The 21862-nt window shown below is 45.6% G+C and overlaps 1 protein-coding gene across 3 annotated transcripts in view; it reads left to right on the forward strand.

The window, feature by feature from the left end:
- Positions 1 to 3: 3 nt before the first annotated feature.
- CDCA5 (cell division cycle associated 5) overlaps positions 4 to 21862 on the forward strand; it is a 74264-nt gene continuing 52405 nt past the window's right edge. For 2 of the 3 annotated variants that reach the window (XM_063944820.1, XM_063944821.1), the window contains exons 1-2: positions 42 to 452; positions 11879 to 11949. In XM_063944820.1, the coding sequence (XP_063800890.1) occupies positions 395 to 452; positions 11879 to 11949 (129 nt within the window). In that variant the 5' untranslated portion in view covers positions 42 to 394. Of the gene's footprint in view, positions 453 to 11878; positions 11950 to 21862 lie in introns of all 3 variants that reach the window. The other variant, XM_063944822.1, reaches the window with a different exon arrangement.

Genomic DNA, 21862 nt, shown 5'->3' on the forward strand with positions numbered 1-21862 from the left:
GCGCCTGTCTCACCGCGCAGCGTCGAGGTCGTCACTTCCGCCACACACAACATGACGGTGGGCGACCAGACGTCGCGTCACTTCTGGCTCCGGTAAGAAAGCAGGCGCGGGACGTTTGAACAATTTCCTTCGATGTTATCGGGTTCGCCCGGGGAAAAAGCACTAGTGGTGGCAGCGCAGCTACAGGTCATCTGGGTGGCACGGAGGCCTGTGCCGGGCATTAGGGAGCTGCTACATCGCCGGAGGCCTATTCTGTGTTATTCCCTGTTATGTAGCGATATATAATTGTATGTAAAGTGCGAGGTGTCAGCCCTATCGAAGCGCGCTGCCGTCACTGCACATCGGTGAGAGGGGGAATCCGGGCCTGGGGAGCGGAGTGCTCCCGCCTACCACCATGTCTGATCGGAAGAAGAGGGGCAGCAAGGGCGCTGTGGTCACATGGAGGCTGCAGGGTGAGTACTGCTGGGTGACTTGTATACAGTACTGTGCAAAAGCTGCAAAGTAAGAATGCTTTCAAAAATAGAATTGTTAATAGTTTAATTGTATTTATTTTTTTAAAATGAAAAGTGAATGAACAGAAGACAAATCAAATTCCTGTTCGCTCTGCTAATGCACGCTGCCTCTCCTGCCTACTGATTACCTTCTCCCACCTTATTTATTTATTTATTTATTAACAGTTTCTTATATAGCGCAGCATATTCCGTTGCGCTTTACAATTAGAACAACAGTAATAGAACAAAACTGGGTAAAAACAAACAGACAGACAGAGGTAGGAAAGCCCTGCTAGCAAGCTTACAATCTATAGGGAAATAGGCATAGATACACAAGGATAGATGCTACCTATTGCATAATGGTCCACCAGATTGCTAGGTTCTTAATGGGTTGTATGATGATTAGAGATGAGCGGGTTCGGTTCCTCGGAATCCGAACCCGCCCGAACTTCAGGTTTTTTTTTACACGGGTCCGAGCGACTCGGATCTTCCCGCCTTGCTCGGTTAACCCGAGCGCGCCCGAACGTCATCATCACGCTGTCGGATTCTCGCGAGGCTCGGATTCTATCGCGAGACTCGGATTCTATATAAGGAGCCGCGCGTTGCCGCCATTTTCACACGTGCATTGAGATTCATAGGGAGAGGACGTGGCTGGCGTCCTCTCCGTTTATAGAGATTCGAGAAGAGTGAGACAGAGAGAGACACAGTAGTAATTTTGGGGAGCATTAGGAGGAGTACTACTACTAGTACTTGCTGAAGTGATAGAGATAGTGTGACTGTATTATCTGACTTATGGGGGAGACACTGACAGTGGGGAGCAGTTAGAGTCTGAGAGCAGGACTCAGGAGTACATATAACGTACAGTGCACACTTTTGCTGCCAGAGTGCCAGCCACACTGCCATTGTTTGTGACCACACTGACCACCAGTATAATATATATTTTGTGATTGTCTGCTTAGGACTCAGGAGTACTACTTGCAAGTTGCTGATAGTGTGACCAGTGACCTGACCACCAGTTTAATAATCACCACCAGTTTATGAGTTTAATATATATATATATATATATATATATATATATATATATATATATATATATATATATATATATATATATATATATATATATAATTTGTATATAATATTGTATACCACCTAGCACCTACCCGTGTTTTTTTTTTCTTTCTTCTTTATACATACTACTATAGTAGCTTACTGTAGCAGTCTGCGGTGCTGCTGAGCTGACAGTGTCCAGCAGGTCCGTCATCAGTCATTACATAATAAATATATAATATATACCTGTCCGGCTGCAGTACTAGTGATATTATATATACATATATATTGATTTCATCTCATTATCATCCAGTCTATATTATCAGCAGACACAGTACGGTAGTCCACGGCTGTAGCTACCTCTGTGTCGGCACTCGGCAGTCCATCCATAATTGTATACCACCTACCCGTGGTTTTTTTTTTTCTTTCTTCTTTATACATACTACTATAGTAGCTTACTGTAGCAGTCTGCGGTGCTACTGAGCTGACAGTGTCCAGCAGGTCCGTCATCAGTCATTACATAATAAATATATAATATATACCTGTCCGGCTGCAGTACTAGTGATATTATATATACATATATATTGATTTCATCTCATTATCATCCAGTCTATATTATCAGCAGACACAGTACGGTAGTCCACGGCTGTAGCTACCTCTGTGTCGGCAGTCCATCCATAATTGTATACCACCTACCCGTGGTTTTTTTTTCTTTCTTTCTTCTTTATACATACTACTATAGTAGCTTACTGTAGCAGTCTGCGGTGCTGCTGAGCTGACAGTGTCCAGCAGGTCCGTCATCAGTCATTACATAATAAATATATATACCTGTCCGGCTGCAGTACTAGTGATATTATATATACATATATATTGATTTCATCTCATTATCATCCAGTCTATATTAGCAGCAGACACAGTACGGTAGTCCACGGCTGTAGCTACCTCTGTGTCGGCACTCGGCAGTCCATCCATAATTGTATACCACCTACCCGTGGTTTTTTTTTTTTCTTTCTTCTTTATACATACTACTATAGTAGCTTACTGTAGCAGTCTGCGGTGCTGCTGAGCTGACAGTGTCCAGCAGGTCCGTCATCAGTCATTACATAATAAATATATATACCTGTCCGGCTGCAGTACTAGTGATATTATATATACATATATATTGATTTCATCTCATTATCATCCAGTCTATATTAGCAGCAGACACAGTACGGTAGTCCACGGCTGTAGCTACCTCTGTGTCGGCACTCGGCAGTCCATCCATAATTGTATACCACCTACCCGTGGTTTTTTTTTTCTTTCTTCTTTATACATACTACTATAGTAGCTTACTGTAGCAGTCTGCGGTGCTGCTGAGCTGACAGTGTCCAGCAGGTCCGTCATTACATAATAAATATATATACCTGTCCGGCTGCAGTACTAGTGATATTATATATACATATATATTGATTTCATCTCATTATCATCCAGTCTATATTAGCAGCAGACACAGTACGGTAGTCCACGGCTGTAGCTACCTCTGTGTCGGCACTCGGCAGTCCATCCATAAGTATACTAGTATCCATCCATCTCCATTGTTTACCTGAGGTGCCTTTTAGTTGTGCCTATTAAAATATGGAGAACAAAAATGTTGAGGTTCCAAAATTAGGGAAAGATCAAGATCCACTTCCACCTCGTGCTGAAGCTGCTGCCACTAGTCATGGCCGAGACGATGAAATGCCAGCAACGTCGTCTGCCAAGGCCGATGCCCAATGTCATAGTACAGAGCATGTAAAATCCAAAACACCAAATATCAGTAAAAAAAGGACTCCAAAATCTAAAATAAAATTGTCGGAGGAGAAGCGTAAACTTGCCAATATGCCATTTACCACACGGAGTGGCAAGGAACGGCTGAGGCCCTGGCCTATGTTCATGGCTAGTGGTTCAGCTTCACATGAGGATGGAAGCACTCAGCCTCTCGCTAGAAAACTGAAAAGACTCAAGCTGGCAAAAGCACCGCAAAGAACTGTGCGTTCTTCGAAATCCCAAATCCACAAGGAGAGTCCAATTGTGTCGGTTGCGATGCCTGACCTTCCCAACACTGGACGTGAAGAGCATGCGCCTTCCACCATTTGCACGCCCCCTGCAAGTGCTGGAAGGAGCACCCGCAGTCCAGTTCCTGATAGTCAGATTGAAGATGTCAGTGTTGAAGTACACCAGGATGAGGAGGATATGGGTGTTGCTGGCGCTGGGGAGGAAATTGACCAGGAGGATTCTGATGGTGAGGTGGTTTGTTTAAGTCAGGCACCCGGGGAGACGCCTGTTGTCCGTGGGAGGAATATGGCCATTGACATGCCTGGTGAAAATACCAAAAAAATCAGCTCTTCGGTGTGGAAGTATTTCACCAGAAATGCGGACAACAGGTGTCAAGCCGTGTGTTGCCTTTGTCAAGCTGTAATAAGTAGGGGTAAGGACGTTAACCACCTCGGAACATCCTCCCTTATACGTCACCTGCAGCGCATTCATAATAAGTCAGTGACAAGTTCAAAAACTTTGGGTGACAGCGGAAGCAGTCCACTGACCAGTAAATCCCTTCCTCTTGTAACCAAGCTCACGCAAACCACCCCACCAACTCCCTCAGTGTCAATTTCCTCCTTACCCAGGAATGCCAATAGTCCTGCAGGCCATGTCACTGGCAATTCTGACGAGTCCTCTCCTGCCTGGGATTCCTCCGATGCATCCTTGAGTGTAATGCCTACTGCTGCTGGCGCCGCTGCTGTTGCTGCTGGGAGTCGATCGTCATCCCAGAGGGGAAGTCGTAAGCCCACTTGTACTACTTCCAGTAAGCAATTGACTGTCCAACAGTCCTTTGCGAGGAAGATGAAATATCACAGCAGTCATCCTGCTGCAAAACGGATAACTGAGGCCTTGACAACTATGTTGGTGTTAGACGTGCGTCCGGTATCCGCCGTTAGTTCACAGGGAACTAGACAATTTCTTGAGGTAGTGTGCCCCCGTTACCAAATACCATCTAGGTTCCACTTCTCTAGGCAGGCGATACCGAGAATGTACACGGACGTCAGAAAAAGACTCACCAGTGTCCTAAAAAATGCAGTTGTACCCAATGTCCACTTAACCACGGACATGTGGAGCAGGGCAGGGTCAGGACTATATGACTGTGACAGCCCACTGGGTAGATGTATGGACTCCCGCCGCAAGAACAGCAGCGGCGGCACCAGTAGCAGCATCTCGCAAACGCCAACTCTTTCCTAGGCAGGCTACGCTTTGTATCACCGCTTTCCAGAATACGCACACAGCTGAAAACCTCTTACGGCAACTGAAGAAGATCATCGCGGAATGGCTTACCCCAATTGGACTCTCCTGTGGATTTGTGGCATCGGACAACGCCAGCAATATTGTGTGTGCATTAAATATGGGCAAATTCCAGCACGTCCCATGTTTTGCACATACCTTGAATTTGGTGGTGCAGAATTTTTAAAAAAAAGACAGGGGTGTGCAAGAGATGCTGTCGGTGGCCAGAAGAATTGCGGGACACTTTCGGCGTACAGGCACCACGTACAGAAGACTGGAGCACCACCAAAAACAACTGAACCTGCCCTGCCATCATCTGAAGCAAGAAGTGGTAACGAGGTGGAATTCAACCCTCTATATGCTTCAGAGGTTGGAGGAGCAGCAAAAGGCCATTCAAGCCTATACAATTCAGCACGATATAGGAGGTGGAATGCACCTGTCTCAAGCGCAGTGGAGAATGATTTCAACATTGTGCAAGGTTCTGATGCCCTTTGAACTTGCCACACGTGAAGTCAGTTCAGACACTGCCAGCCTGAGTCAGGTCATTCCCCTCATCAGGCTTTTGCAGAAGAAGCTGGAGACATTGAAGGAGGGGCTAACACAGAGCGATTCCGCTAGGCATGTGGGACTTGTGGATGGAGCCCTTAATTCGCTTAACAAGGATTCACGGGTGGTCAATCTGTTGAAATCAGAGCACTACATTTTGGCCACCATGCTCGATCCTAGATTTAAAGCCTACCTTGGATCTCTCTTTCCGGCAGACACAAGTCTGCTGGGGTTCAAAGACCTGCTGGTGACAAAATTGTCAAGTCAAGCGGAACGCGACCTGTCAACATCTCCTCCTTCACATTCTCCCGCAACTGGGGGTGCGAGGAAAAGGCTCAGAATTCCGAGCCCACCCGCTGGCGGTGATGCAGGGCAGTCTGGAGCGACTGCTGATATTGACATCTGGTCCGGACTGAAGGACCTGACAACGATTACGGACATGTCGTCTACTGTCACTGCATATGATTCTCTCACCATTGAAAGAATGGTGGAGGATTATATGAGTGACCGCATCCAAGTAGGCACGTCACACAGTCCGTACTTATACTGGCAGGAAAAAGAGGCAATTTGGAGGCCCTTGCACAAACTGGCTTTATTCTACCTAAGTTGCCCTCCCACAAGTGTGTACTCCGAAAGAGTGTTTAGTGCCGCCGCTCACCTTGTCAGCAATCGGCGTACGAGGTTACATCCAGAAAATGTGGAGAAGATGATGTTCATTAAAATGAATTATAATCAATTCCTCCGTGGAGACATTGACCAGCAGCAATTGCCTCCACAAAGTACACAGGGAGCTGAGATGGTGGATTCCAGTGGGGACGAATTGATGATCTGTGAGGAGGGGGATGTACACGGTGATATATCGGAGGATGATGATGAGGTGGACATCTTGCCTCTGTAGAGCCAGTTTGTGCAAGGAGAGATTAATTGCTTCTTTTTTGGTGGGGGTCCAAACCAACCCGTCATTTCAGTCACAGTCGTGTGGCAGACCCTGTCACTGAAATGATGGGTTGGTTAAAGTGTGCATGTCCTGTTTATACAACATAAGGGTGGGTGGGAGGGCCCAAGGACAATTCCATCTTGCACCTCTTTTTTCTTTAATTTTTCTTTGCGTCATGTGCTGTTTGGGGAGTATTTTTTGGAAGGGCCATCCTGCGTGACACTGCAGTGCCACTCCTAGATGGGCCCGGTGTTTGTGTCGGCCACTAGGGTCGCTTATCTTACTCACACAGCTACCTCATTGCGCCTCTTTTTTTCTTTGCGTCATGTGCTGTTTGGGGAGGGTTTTTTGGAAGGGCCATCCTGCGTGACACTGCAGTGCCACTCCTAGATGGGCCAGGTGTTTGTGTCGGCCACTAGGGTCGCTTAGCTTAGTCATCCAGCGACCTCGGTGCAAATTTTAGGACTAAAAATAATATTGTGAGGTGTGAGGTATTCAGAATAGACTGAAAATGAGTGGAAATTATGGTTTTTGAGGTTAATAATACTTTGGGATCAAAATGACCCCCAAATTCTATGATTTAAGCTGTTTTTTAGTGTTTTTTGAAAAAAACACCCGAATCCAAAACACACCCGAATCCGACAAAAAAAATTCGGTGAGGTTTTGCCAAAACGCGGTCGAACCCAAAACACGGCCGCGGAACCGAACCCAAAACCAAAACACAAAACCCGAAAAATTTCAAGTGCACATCTCTAATGATGATACCCCACAAAGTTATCCAAGTGTCAGGAGGGTGTGAGACTAAAGAAAGACAAGATATGTGATGTTATGAATACTCTACAGAGGATGTAATTAGATAGGGAAGCACTGAAGGTTATGTGGGTGGGTCACCTCCATGATTTTGCACATGCTGCTCCCATTCTCTGGAATTATTATTTATTATTATTATTATTATTATTATTATTATTATTATTATTATTATTATTATCCTTTTATTTATATGGTGCCACAAGGGTTCAGCAGCGCCCAATTACAGAGTACATAAATAATCAAACAGGAAAACAGCAACTTACAGTTGATGACAGTATAGGACAAGTACAGGGTAAATAAACATAGTTACATCAGCAGATGACACTGGAATAAGTATCAGGTGGCAGAAGACTGATGGATGTGGTACAGTTGAAGATTATTAAAGTAAGACAAAGGATAAGCACATGAGGGAAGAGGGCCCTGCTCGTGCGAGCTTACAATCTAAAGGGGAGGGGTGAATTCTCTACCTCTCTCCCTCGGACTCTACAAAACTTCAAACGGGTTCTCAAGACCCACTTCGGCACCAAACCCAGCTGTCCATCTTCCTAGCCCTCTGTCCCACACTCCCTTTTGGCCCCATCTATGTCACCCCTTGTGTGCCCCTCCCCTTTAAAATGTAAGCTTTCACGAGCAGGGCTCTTTCCCCTCATGTACTTTTCCATATCTTACTTTGGGGGGTATTCAAGTAGGGCTGTTTTTTCGCCCTATGTGGGGAAAAAAGACACGCTTTTTTTTTTTTTTTTTAGAGTGAATGGGGACTCTCCCTATGCAATAGCAGGGCTTAGGCAAAACACTTAGCAGGAGCAAAAAAAAAAACATTTTCGCACCGGCAAAAACGTGTGTCATATTTGCCGAATTTGAGGCATTTTTCACTAAAAATAAAAAAGTTAAAACAGGCCGGGGAGTGAATTCAATAGCTCTGAAATTGTTGGAGCTAGTTGAATACCCCCTTTATCTTCTTTTCAATTTTCCCTTCGACAGTACCAAATCTCCCCAGTTTTCTGCCACCCTGATATTTATTTCAGTGTTATCTGCCAACGCAACTATGTTTATATATCCTGTACTTGTCCTATATTGTCTATTAAGCTGTAAGTCACTGTTTTGCTTATTTGTTTATGTACTCTGTTACTGGATGGTGCGGGTCCCATTAGCGCCATATAAATAAAGGATAATAAATCAATATTTGGTGTGACCACCCTTTGTCTTCAAAACAGCTTCAGCTCTTCTAGGTACACTTGTACACAGTTTTTGAAGGAACTTGGCAGGGAAGTTATTCCAAACACCTTGGAGAACTAACCACAGATCTTCTGTGGATGTAGGCTTACTTAAACCCTTCTGTCTCTTCATGTAATACCACACATACTCGATGATGAGATCAGGGCTATGTTGAGGTCATATCACTTCCAGGACTCCTTCTTTACGCTGAAGATAGTTATTGACATGGACTGTATGTTTGGGGTCAATGTCCTTCAGCAGAATACATTTTGAGCCAATTAGACACCACCCTGATGGTATTGCCTGTATTTCTCAGCATTGAAGCACAAAGAAACAGGCAATGTTGAGGACCTTAAATGCAGTGGTCGGCCAAGAAAACTTAGTGCATCAGATAAAAGACACATCATGCTTATTTCCCTTCAAACTCAAAAGAAGTCCAGCAGTGCCATCAGCTCATAACTGGCAGGAACTACTGGGACCCAGGTACACCCATCTACTGTTAGGAGATGCCTGCCCAGAAGTGGTCTTTATGGAAGAATTGCGCTCAAAAAGCCATACCTTCGACGTGGAAACAAAGCCAAGCGACTCCATGAAAACATGGGAACTGGGGTGCAGAAAATGGCAGCAGGTGCTCTTGACTGATGAGTGAACATGTAAAATATTTGGCTGTAACAAAAGGCAGTTTCTTCACTGTAGGGCTTGAAAGCGGTACAATAATAAGTGTCTGCAGGCAACAGTGCAGCATGGTGGAGGTTCCTTGCAAGTTTGAAGCTGCATTTCAGCAAATAGAGTTGGGTACTTGGACAGTCTTAATGGTGTCCTCAATGCAGAGAAATAGAGGCAGGTACTTATCCACCATGCAATACCATTAGGGAGGTGTCTGGCTCTAAATTTATTCTGCAGCAGGAGAACAACCCCAAACATACAGCCAATGTCATTAAGAACTATAGTCAGCGTAAAGAAGAACAAGGTGTCCTGGAAGTTATGATATGGCCCCCACAGAGCCCTGATCTCGACATAGTCTTTCTGGTATTACATGAAGAGACAAGGAATTGAGCAAGTCTACATCCACAGAAGATCTGTGGTTAGTTCTCCAAGATGTTTGAAACAACCTCCCTGCCGAGTTCTTTCAAAACTGTGTGCAAGTAAAGATTTGATGCTGTTTTGAAGGCAGAGAGTGGTCACACCAAATATTGATTTGATTTAGATCAGGGCTGGCTAAACCGGTCCTCGAGATCTACCAACAGTTCATGTTTTCCAGGCCTCCTGGAGATCTGTAGAATTGTCAGCTAGGAATGAATGCAGCACATCTTAATTAGTAATGACTACACCTGTGCACCAGCTAGGTGGTCTGGAAAATGTGAACTGTTGGTAGATCTCGAGGACTGGTTTGGCCAGCCCTGATTTAGATTTATCTTCAGTTCATTCACTTTGCATTTTGTTAATTGATCTAAATATTGTTAATTGATCTAAATAAACTATTAACACTTGTATTTTTGAAAGCGTGCTTACTTTGCAGCATTTTTTTTCCACATATGTCTGAAAGGTTTTGCACATCACTGTGTGTGTATGAATATATATTTAAATAAAGATATATGATTTATTATATTTTTTTAATAAGGCACTCTCCAAAAATAAAGATATTTTGTGTTGTGGTTTCAGGCTGTAGTATTATGGTCCAAATAGAAACGGAACTCACTCAGGAACTTGTAATAAACATCTGGTTGAATGCAAAAGCAATGTTTCAGATACAACTTACCCGTATATACTCGAGTATAAGTCGACCCGAATATAAGCCGAGGCACCTAATTCTACCACAAAAACCTGGGAAAACTTATTGACTCGAGTATAAGCCTAGGGTGGGAAATGCAGCTCTAGCCGTACACAGCCCTCAGTGCCAGATATGCCCCCACACTGCCAGATATGCCCCCACACTGCCAGATATGCCCCCACACTGCCAGATATGCCCCCACACTGCCAGATATGCCCCCACACTGCCAGATATGCCCCCACACTGCCAGATATGCCCCCACACTGCCAGATATGCCCCCACACTGCCAGATATGCCCCCACACTGCCAGATATGCCCCCACAGTGCCTGATGTGCCAGATATGCCCTCATGCTGCCACATATGTCCCCTCATGCTGCCAGATATGTCCCCTCATGCTGCCAGATATGTCCCCTCATGCTGCCAGATATGTCCCCTCATGCTGCCAGATATGTCCCCTCATGCTGCCAGATATGTCCCCTCATGCTGCCAGATATGTCCCCTCATGCTGCCAGATATGTCCCCTCATGCTGCCAGATATGTCCCCTCATGCTGCCAGATATGTCCCCTCATGCTGCCAGATATGTCCCCTCATGCTGCCAGATATGTCACCTCATGCTGCCAGATATGTCACCTCATGCTGCCAGATATGTCACCTCATGCTGCCAGATATGTCACCTCATGCTGCCAGATATGTTCCCTCCCCAAGTGCCAGGTATGCCCCACAGTGTTGTTACTTACCCCTCCGTCGATCCCGCGCTGTCTTCTGGAGGGACACGAAGCGCACAGCACGCGCCTCTCCTGTGTCCCTCCTGCATCTTCGGCGGCAGGTCTATTAAAGGAAGTGCCGGTTCGTGATCAGAGGTCACGAACGGGTACTTCCTGTAATAGAACCGCCGCTGCTGCCGCCGGAGATGCAGGAGGGACACAGGAGAGCCGCGCGCTGTGCGCTTCGTGTCCCTCCTTCACACTGCTCTGCCTCTGCCTGTCACTGACTCGAGTATAAGCCGAGGTGGCTTTTTCAGCACAAAAAAAAGTGCTGAAAAAGTCGGCTTATACTCGAGTATATACGGTAAGTGTACTCCTTTTTTAAGCTATGAACAAGAGGACTCTTTTTTTTTTTTTTTTTTTTCTCTGAAATTATACAGCACAGTATAGCCACAGCGCTCTCCACAGGTTCTGTTACCTCTCTATAGGTTTCGTTGGCACCCACGAGTGGGAATAGCCCTGGCATAGCGGTCGGGATATTAACTACATCCCTGTACCGCATCTCCTATTGGACTTATTAAATGAATGTTGTTGTGTCTGCTGTGGTTCTGCTTGGTCAGTTCCTGTACATGCCTCCAGAAGAATATTTTTTCATAGAGAAAGGAGGGGTAGGTACATCGTATATACTGGTCCAGCAGCAGTATGTGACAGCACACCGCTGATTGCAGTTCCTGTACACAGAAATAGGATGCAGGCCTGTGGCTTGTTCTGCTGATGGTGAAGTGGATAATTGCTTCAGTGGAAGAGAAAACTGGCTAATCATAAGGTTTAGGGCTGTAAGGATGATTTAACAAAGCAAAAGTTGATGCTAAACCTCATGATTGCCCAATGTAGATTATGGCCTACATCGATCAGCTATCCTGAAGACAAGTTCACACAGTTTTCATTCATTCTGTTTTGTAGGCTATATCCCATTGTTTTATTATGTACAGAATTGTCACGTGCTACATTCTGCAATGTCATTTTCAAAAGCAGTACTGTCATTTCCCCTTCTTTTGCAGGACTCGCGTCACCACCAGCCAGAAGATCTCGGAGAAATTCTGGCTCTTCAAGCAAGTCTGCAGGCAGTCCAGTACGTCAGATTTTATTTTTAGCCAGCGTGAAACAAAATGTGTTATTCATTATTTCCTGTCGTGTCTCTCCACTAACGGCTCTTAATTTTTATTGCCAAGATCCAGTTTATCAACCCATGGTTTTAATGCAGCCTTACATGCATCTACAATACAGTAGTGTAAATACATAAATATCAAAAGCCAGGTATCTTACCACTCATCCCTAACCTAATGGCGCTATAGTCACTGTATTCTCTAGAGTGCTGTCTAAGCAGCAAACCATACCATTTTCATTTGTCTGCTTTCGGGGCAGGCACCAAACTCAATGTCTCCATGCTTCTGACAGTTCCACAAAGAAAGATATTCACACAAGCACAATTCATTTAGGTCAATATCTAATCCCAGTATTAACACAGGAGTTTCTTTATTGTGCAAATATTGGTCTCCCTACCAGACTGTTTCAGTGGGGTGCTGTACCGTGCCATATTTTAAAATGACAAATGTGCCCTGCCTGCCTTCTGCCGTCCTGCATGTATTCAGTGTGGGGAGAGGTTGGGTGGGGCCACCAAGAGTGATACATTGGGGGAAGGTGTCAAAGCCACGCCTCCTTCCCAGGGTGTAAGCATAAGTACTCTCTCACTATTTCCACCACTGCCCACTGTTCACCCTATAGTGAACTCTAAACATGGAGCATCAGCTGACGTCACTTCTGCTCTTCATGTACTTATATTTAAACTATTCATGTAGTGCACATGTAGCATATTTTGGTCATTCACATCAATCCCTGTTAAGTTATTAGAGAGAAAATATATTTCTCAATGATATACAGGTTGAGTATCCCATATCCAAATATTCCGAAATACGGAATATTCCGAAATACGGACTTTTTTGAGTGAGATAGTGAAAACTTTGATGGCTCAATGTACACAAACTTTGTTTAATACACAAAGTTATTAAACATATTGTATTAAATAACCTTTAGGCTGTGTGTATAAGGTGTATATGAAACATAAATGAATTGTGTGAATGTAGACACACTTTGTTTAATGCACAGTTATAAAAAATATTGTCTAAAATGACCTTCAGGCTGTGTGTATAAGGTGTATATGAGACATAAATGCATTCTGTGCTTATATTTAGTAGAGATGAGCGGGTTCGGTTTCTTTGAATCCGAACCCGCACGAACTTCACTTTTTTTTCCACGGGTCCGAGCGACTCGGATCTTCCCGCCTTGCTCGGTTAACCCGAGCGCGCCCGAACGTCATCATGACGCTGTCGGATTCTCGCGAGGCTCGGATTCTATCGCGAGACTCGGATTCTATATAAGGAGCCGCGCGTCGCCGCCATTTTCACTCGTGCATTGAGATTGATAGGGAGAGGACGTGTCTGGCGTCCTCTCCATTAGAATAGAGATAGATAGATTAGATAGAGAGAGATTGTGCAGAGTCGCAGACAGAGTTAGTTTACCACAGTCAGTGACCAGTGCAGTTGCTAGTTAACTTTTATTTAATATAATATATCCGTTCACTTCTCTCTGCTATATCCGTTCTCTGCCTGAAAAAAAAAACGATACACAGCACAGTCAGTCACACAGTGTGACTCAGTCTGTGTGCACTCAGCTCAGCCCAGTGTGCTGCACAGTCATCAATGTATAAATTAAAAGCTTATAATTAATTGTGGGGGAGACTGGGGAGCACTGCAGGTTGTTAGCAGGAGCCAGGAGTACAATTATATTAATTAACAGTGCACACTTTTGCTGCAGGAGTGGTGACCAGTGCCTGACCACCAGTATAGTATTGTTGTATACTACTAATATCTCTTTAAATATCAACCAGTCTATATTAGCAGCAGACACAGTACAGTGCGGTAGTTCACGGCTGTGGCTACCTCTGTGTCGGCACACGGCAGGCAGTCCGTCCGACCAGAATTGTATTATTTATTATTATATACCTACCACCTAACCGTGGTTTTTTTTTCATTCTTTATACCGTCATAGTGTCATCCTAATTGTTACGAGTATACTACTATCTCTTTATCAACCAGTGTACAGTGCGGTAGTTCACGGCTGTGGCTACCTCTGTGTCGGCACACGGCAGGCAGTCCGTCCGACCAGAATTGTATTATTTATTATTATATACCTACCACCTAACCGTGGTTTTTTTTTCATTCTTTATACCGTCATAGTGTCATCCTAATTGTTACGAGTATACTACTATCTCTTTATCAACCAGTGTACAGTGCGGTAGTTCACGGCTGTGGCTACCTCTGTGTCGGCACACGGCAGGCAGTCCGTCCGACCAGAATTGTATTATTTATTATTATATACCTACCACCTAACCGTGGTTTTTTTTTCATTCTTTATACCGTCATAGTGTCATCCTAATTGTTACGAGTATACTACTATCTCTTTATCAACCAGTGTACAGTGCGGTAGTTCACGGCTGTGGCTACCTCTGTGTCGGCAGTCGGCAGGCAGTCCGTCCATCCATAATTGTATTATTATTATAATATATACCACCTAACCGTGGTTTTTTTTTCATTCTTTATACCGTCGTCATAGTGTCATACTAGTTGTTACGAGTATACTACTATCTCTTTATCAACCAGTGTACAGTGCGGTAGTTCACGGCTGTGGCTACCTCTGTGTCGGCAGTCGGCAGGCAGTCCGTCCATCCATAATTGTATTATTATTATAATATATACCACCTAACCGTGGTTTTTTTTTCATTCTTTATACCGTCGTCATAGTGTCATACTAGTTGTTACGAGTATACTACTATCTCTTTATCAACCAGTGTACAGTGCGGTAGTTCACGGCTGTGGCTACCTCTGTGTCGGCAGTCGGCAGGCAGTCCGTCCATCCATAATTGTATTATTATTATAATATATACCACCTAACCGTGGTTTTTTTATACCACCTAACCGTGGCAGTCCGTCCATAATTGTATACTAGTATCCAATCCATCCATCTCCATTGTTTACCTGAGGTGCCTTTTAGTTCTGCCTATAAAATATGGAGAACAAAAAAGTTGAGGTTCCAAAATTAGGGAAAGATCAAGATCCACTTCCACCTCGTGCTGAAGCTGCTGCCACTAGTCATGGCCGAGACGATGAAATGCCAGCAACGTCGTCTGCCAAGGCCGATGCCCAATGTCATAGTACAGAGCATGTCAAATCCAAAACACCAAATATCAGAAAAAAAAGGACTCCAAAACCTAAAATAAAATTGTCGGAGGAGAAGCGTAAACTTGCCAATATGCCATTTACCACACGGAGTGGCAAGGAACGGCTGAGGCCCTGGCCTATGTTCATGGCTAGTGGTTCAGCTTCACATGAGGATGGAAGCACTCAGCCTCTCGCTAGAAAACTGAAAAGACTCAAGCTGGCAAAAGCACCGCAAAGAACTGTGCGTTCTTTGAAATCCCAAATCCACAAGGAGAGTCCAATTGTGTCGTTTGCGATGCCTGACCTTCCCAACACTGGACGTGAAGAGCATGCGCCTTCCACTATTTGCATGCCCCCTGCAAGTGCTGGAAGGAGCACCCGCAGTCCAGTTCCTGATAGTCAGATTGAAGATGTCAGTGTTGAAGTACACCAGGATGAGGAGGATATGGGTGTTGCTGGCGCTGGGGAGGAAATTGACCAGGAGGATTCTGATGGTGAGGTGGTTTGTTTAAGTCAGGCACCCGGGGAGACACCTGTTGTCCGTGGGAGGAATATGGCCGTTGACATGCCAGGTGAAAATACCAAAAAAATCAGCTCTTCGGTGTGGAGGTATTTCACCAGAAATGCGGACAACAGGTGTCAAGCCGTGTGTTCCCTTTGTCAAGCTGTAATAAGTAGGGGTAAGGACGTTAACCACCTCGGAACATCCTCCCTTATACGTCACCTGCAGCGCATTCATAATAAGTCAGTGACAAGTTCAAAAACTTTGGGTGACAGCGGAAGCAGTCCACTGACCAGTAAATCCCTTCCTCTTGTAACCAAGCTCACGCAAACCACCCCACCAACTCCCTCAGTGTCAATTTCCTCCTTCCCCAGGAATGCCAATAGTCCTGCAGGCCATGTCACTGGCAAGTCTGACGAGTCCTTTCCTGCCTGGGATTCCTCCGATGCATCCTTGCGTGTAACGCCTACTGCTGCTGGCGCTGCTGTTGTTGCCGCTGGGAGTCGATGGTCATCCCAGAGGGGAAGTCGTAAGCCCACTTGTACTACTTCCAGTAAGCAATTGACTGTTCAACAGTCCTTTGCGAGGAAGATGAAATATCACAGCAGTCATCCTACTGCAAAGCGGATAACTGAGTCCTTGACAACTATGTTGGTGTTAGACGTGCGTCCGGTATCCGCCGTTAGTTCACAGGGAACTAGACAATTTATTGAGGCAGTGTGCCCCCGTTACCAAATACCATCTAGGTTCCACTTCTCTAGGCAGGCGATACCGAGAATGTACACGGACGTCAGAAAAAGACTCACCAGTGTCCTAAAAAATGCAGTTGTACCCAATGTCCACTTAACCACGGACATGTGGACAAGTGGAGCAGGGCAGGGTCAGGACTATATGACTGTGACAGCCCACTGGGTAGATGTATGGACTCCCGCCGCAAGAACAGCAGCGGCGGCACCAGTAGCAGCATCTCGCAAACGCCAACTCTTTCCTAGGCAGGCTACGCTTTGTATCACCGCTTTCCAGAATACGCACACAGCTGAAAACCTCTTACGGCAACTGAGGAAGATCATCGCGGAATGGCTTACCCCAATTGGACTCTCCTGTGGATTTGTGGCATCGGACAACGCCAGCAATATTGTGTGTGCATTAAATATGGGCAAATTCCAGCACGTCCCATGTTTTGCACATACCTTGAATTTGGTGGTGCAGAATTTTTTAAAAAACGACAGGGGCGTGCAAGAGATGCTGTCGGTGGCCAGAAAAATTGCGGGACACTTTCGGCGTACAGGCACCACGTACAGAAGACTGGAGCACCACCAAAAACTACTGAACCTGCCCTGCCATCATCTGAAGCAAGAAGTGGTAACGAGGTGGAATTCAACCCTCTATATGCTTCAGAGGTTGGAGGAGCAGCAAAAGGCCATTCAAGCCTATACAATTGAGCACGATATAGGAGATGGAATGCACCTGTCTCAAGTGCAGTGGAGAATGATTTCAACGTTGTGCAAGGTTCTGATGCCCTTTGAACTTGCCACACGTGAAGTCAGTTCAGACACTGCCAGCCTGAGTCAGGTCATTCCCCTCATCAGGCTTTTGCAGAAGAAGCTGGAGGCATTGAAGAAGGAGCTAACACGGAGCGATTCCGCTAGGCATGTGGGACTTGTGGATGCAGCCCTTAATTCGCTTAACAAGGATTCACGGGTGGTCAATCTGTTGAAATCAGAGCACTACATTTTGGCCACCGTGCTCGATCCTAGATTTAAAGCCTACCTTGGATCTCTCTTTCCGGCAGACACAGGTCTGCTGGGGTTGAAAGACCTGCTGGTGACAAAATTGTCAAGTCAAGCGGAACGCGACCTGTCAACATCTCCTCCTTCACATTCTCCCGCAACTGGGGGTGCGAGGAAAAGGCTCAGAATTCCGAGCCCACCCGCTGGCGGTGATGCAGGGCAGTCTGGAGCGACTGCTGATGCTGACATCTGGTCCGGACTGAAGGACCTGACAACGATTACGGACATGTCGTCTACTGTCACTGCATATGATTCTCTCAACATTGATAGAATGGTGGAGGATTATATGAGTGACCGCATCCAAGTAGGCACGTCACACAGTCCGTACTTATACTGGCAGGAAAAAGAGGCAATTTGGAGGCCCTTGCACAAACTGGCTTTATTCTACCTAAGTTGCCCTCCCACAAGTGTGTACTCCGAAAGAGTGTTTAGTGCCGCCGCTCACCTTGTCAGCAATCGGCGTACGAGGTTACATCCAGAAAATGTGGAGAAGATGATGTTCATTAAAATGAATTATAATCAATTCCTCCGCGGAGACATTGACCAGCAGCAATTGCCTCCACAAAGTACACAGGGAGCTGAGATGGTGGATTCCAGTGGGGACGAATTGATAATCTGTGAGGAGGGGGATGTACACGGTGATATATCGGAGGGTGAAGATGAGGTGGACATCTTGCCTCTGTAGAGCCAGTTTGTGCAAGGAGAGATTAATTGCTTCTTTTTTGGGGGGGGTCCAAACCAACCCGTCATATCAGTCACAGTCGTGTGGCAGACCCTGTCACTGAAATGATGGGTTGGTTAAAGTGTGCATGTCCTGTTTTGTTTATACAACATAAGGGTGGGTGGGAGGGCCCAAGGATAATTCCATCTTGCACCTCTTTTTTCTTTTCTTTTTCTTTGCATCATGTGCTGATTGGGGAGGGTTTTTTGGAAGGGACATCCTGCGTGACACTGCAGTGCCACTCCTAGATGGGCCCGGTGTTTGTGTCGGCCACTAGGGTCGCTAATCTTACTCACACAGCTACCTCATTGCGCCTCTTTTTTTCTTTGCGTCATGTGCTGTTTGGGGAGGGTTTTTTGGAAGGGACATCCTGCGTGACACTGCAGTGCCACTCCTAGATGTGCCCGGTGTTTGTGTAGGCCACTAGGGTCGCTAATCTTACTCACACAGTCAGCTACCTCATTGCGCCTCTTTTTTTTCTTTGCGTCATGTGCTGTTTGGGGAGGGTTTTTTGGAAGGGCCATCCTGCGTGACACTGCAGTGCCACTCCTAGATGGGCCCGGTGTTTGTGTCGGCCACTAGGGTCGCTTATCTTACTCACACAGCGACCTCGGTGCAAATTTTAGGACTAAAAATAATATTGTGAGGTGTGATGTGTTCAGAATAGGCTGAAAATGAGTGTAAATTATGTTTTTTGAGGTTAATAATACTTTGGGATCAAAATTACCCCCAAATTCTATGATTTAAGCTATTTTTTAGGGTTTTTTGAAAAAAACACCCGAATCCAAAACACACCCGAATCCGACAAAAAAAATTCGGTGAGGTTTTGCCAAAACGCGGTCGAACCCAAAACACGGCCGCGGAACCGAACCCAAAACCAAAACACAAAACCCGAAAAATTTCCGGCGCTCATCTCTAATATTTAGGTCCTATCACCATGAATTATTCCAAAATACGGAGAAATCCGATATCCAAAATTCCTCTGGTCCCAAGCATTTTGGATAAGGGATACTCAACCTGTATAACTAAAAACTTTTGGTGTGAGGAGGGGTATACATTGAACTTACAGCCCATCCTATTTTCACATGCAAAAAATTAAAGGAATAATGATTCTTATGTATTTTGCATCAATAATAAGGAGAAATATAGATATTGTAACAGTGTTTATAAACACACATATATTGGACCTTAAATGGCATTAGGAAATTCCACAATTTCTCTTAAAATAGTAAATTTAATGAATGGGCTCTTTTGCTCTACTTTGGTCTAGGTTATGATCTTGAAACAAAAGATGGAGACTCATTTTCTCCTCAAGTAAGCGCAGCACAATTTAAAGATATTCCACTCACTACTCGCAGAATAATATTACAGGTCCCAAGTCAAACACAAAGGAGGAATGTATTCGCATAGACCGACCACAACGATTGTAGATATAACGGGTCATTCATAGGTTCACACAAAACTGAATACTAATGCACTTATCAAAAAAACATTGTCGCTAACTTTAAACAAGTTTGTACAATATTGCAACGTTATAGATAACGTGCTAGCAATACAGTTTAAAAAGCGCATAAATAATAATGGCAATTGTTAATAGGTCTCAAATATTCATTGCATTAATAATCTGCACATTGTCAGCCCTTAATTATGTATTAAACGGGGCATCCTGTTGTGAGACTCTAAAGGTAAATGTGAAAGAAATCCAGCCTGCCTGTGAGCCCTGTCTGTGGAGTCCCGTCATCGGGACGGATGTTATGCCTTGCAAGATGGCCGGAGCTCCGAGACTCCGGACCAACTGGTAATTTTTCTGACGTCCTAGTGGATGCTGGGAACTCCGTAAGGACCATGGGGAATAGCGGCTCCGCAGGAGACTGGGCACAAAAGAAAAGCTTTAGGACTACCTGGTGTGCACTGGCTCCTCCCCCTATGACCCTCCTCCAAGCCTCCGTTAGATTTTTGTGCCCGACCGAGCTGGGTGCAATCTAGGGGGCTCTCCTGAGCTTCTTAGGAAAAGTTAGTTTTAGGTTTTTTATTTTCAGTGAGACCTGCTGGCAACAGGCTCACTGCATCGAGGGACTAAGGGGAGAAGAAGCGAACCTGCCTGCTTGCAGCCAGCTTGGGCTTCTTAGGCTACTGGACACCATTAGCTCCAGAGGGACCGAACACAGGCCCAGCCTCGGAGTCCGGTCCCAGAGCCGCGCCGCCGGCCCCCTTACAGAGCCAGAAGCAAGAAGAAGTCCGTAAAATCGGCGGCAGAAGACATCAGTCTTCACCAAGGTAGCGCACAGCACTGCAGCTGTGCGCCATTGCTCCTCATGCACACCACACGCTCCGGTCACTGATGGGTGCAGGGCGCTGGGGGGGGGGGGGCGCCCTGAGCAGCAATATGAACACCTTGGCTGGCTAAAATACATCACATATAACCCCCAGGGCTATATGGATGTATATTAACCCCTGCCAGATTCCTGAAAAAAGCGGGAGAAAAGTCTGCCGAGAAGGGGGTGGAGCCTATCTCCTCAGCACACTGGCGCCATTTTCCCTCACAGCTCCACTGGAAGGACGTCTCCCTGACTCTCCCCTGCAGTCCTGCACTACAGAAAAGGGTAAAACAAGAGGGGGGGGGGCACTAATTAGGCGCAGTATAATATAAACAGCAGCTATAAGGGGAAAAACACTCTGTATAGTGTTATCCCAACATATATATAGCGCTCTGGTGTGTGCTGGCATACTCTCCCTCTGTCTCCCCAAAGGGCTAGTGGGGTCCTGTCCTCTATCAGAGCATTCCCTGTGTGTGTGCTGTGTGTCGGTACGACTGTGTCGACATGTATGAGGAGGAAAATGATGTGGAGGCGGAGCAATTGCCTATGATGGAGATGTCACCCCCTAGGGAGTCGACACCTGAGTGGATGGGCTTACGGAAGGAATTACGTGAAAGTGTCAGCTCTTTACAAAAGACGGTTGATGACATGAGACAGCCGGCTACTCAGCTTGTTCCTGTCCAGGCGTCTCAAAGACCATCAGGGGCTCTAAAACGCCCGCTACCTCAGATGGCAGATACAGACGCCGACACGGATACTGACTCCAGTGTCGACGATGAAGAGACTAATGTGACTTCCAGTAGGGCCACACGTTACATGATTGAGGCAATGAAAAATGTTTTACACATTTCTGATAGTACAAGTACCACTAAAAAGGGTATTATGTTTGGTGAGAAAAAACTACCTGTAGTTTTTCCTGCATCTGAGGAATTAAATGAAGTGTGTGATGAAGCGTGGGTTTCTCCCGATAAAAAACTGATAATTCCTAAAAGGTTATTGGCATCATACCCCTTCCCGCCAGAGGATAGGGCACGTTGGGAAACACCCCCTAGGGTGGATAAAGCGCTCACACGCTTGTCTAAACAGGTGGCACTACCGTCTCCTGATACGGCCGCCCTTAAGGAACCTGCTGACAGAAAGCAGGAGAATATCCTAAAATGTATATACACTCACACGGGTGTTATACTGCGACCAGCAATCGCCTCAGCCTGGATGTGCAGTGCTGGGGTGGCTTGGTCGGATTCCCTGACTGAAAATATTGATGCCCTGGATAGGGACAGTATATTACTGACTATAGAGCATTTAAAAGATGCATTTTTATATATGCGTGATGCACAGAGGGATATTTGCCGACTGGCATCAAGAGTAAGTGCGCTGTCCATATCTGCCAGACGAGGGTTATGGATGCGGCAGTGGTCAGGTGATGCTGATTCCAAA

The sequence above is a fragment of the Pseudophryne corroboree genome, chromosome 11 (assembly GCF_028390025.1).
Source record: "Pseudophryne corroboree isolate aPseCor3 chromosome 11, aPseCor3.hap2, whole genome shotgun sequence".
NCBI lineage: Eukaryota > Metazoa > Chordata > Amphibia > Anura > Myobatrachidae > Pseudophryne > Pseudophryne corroboree.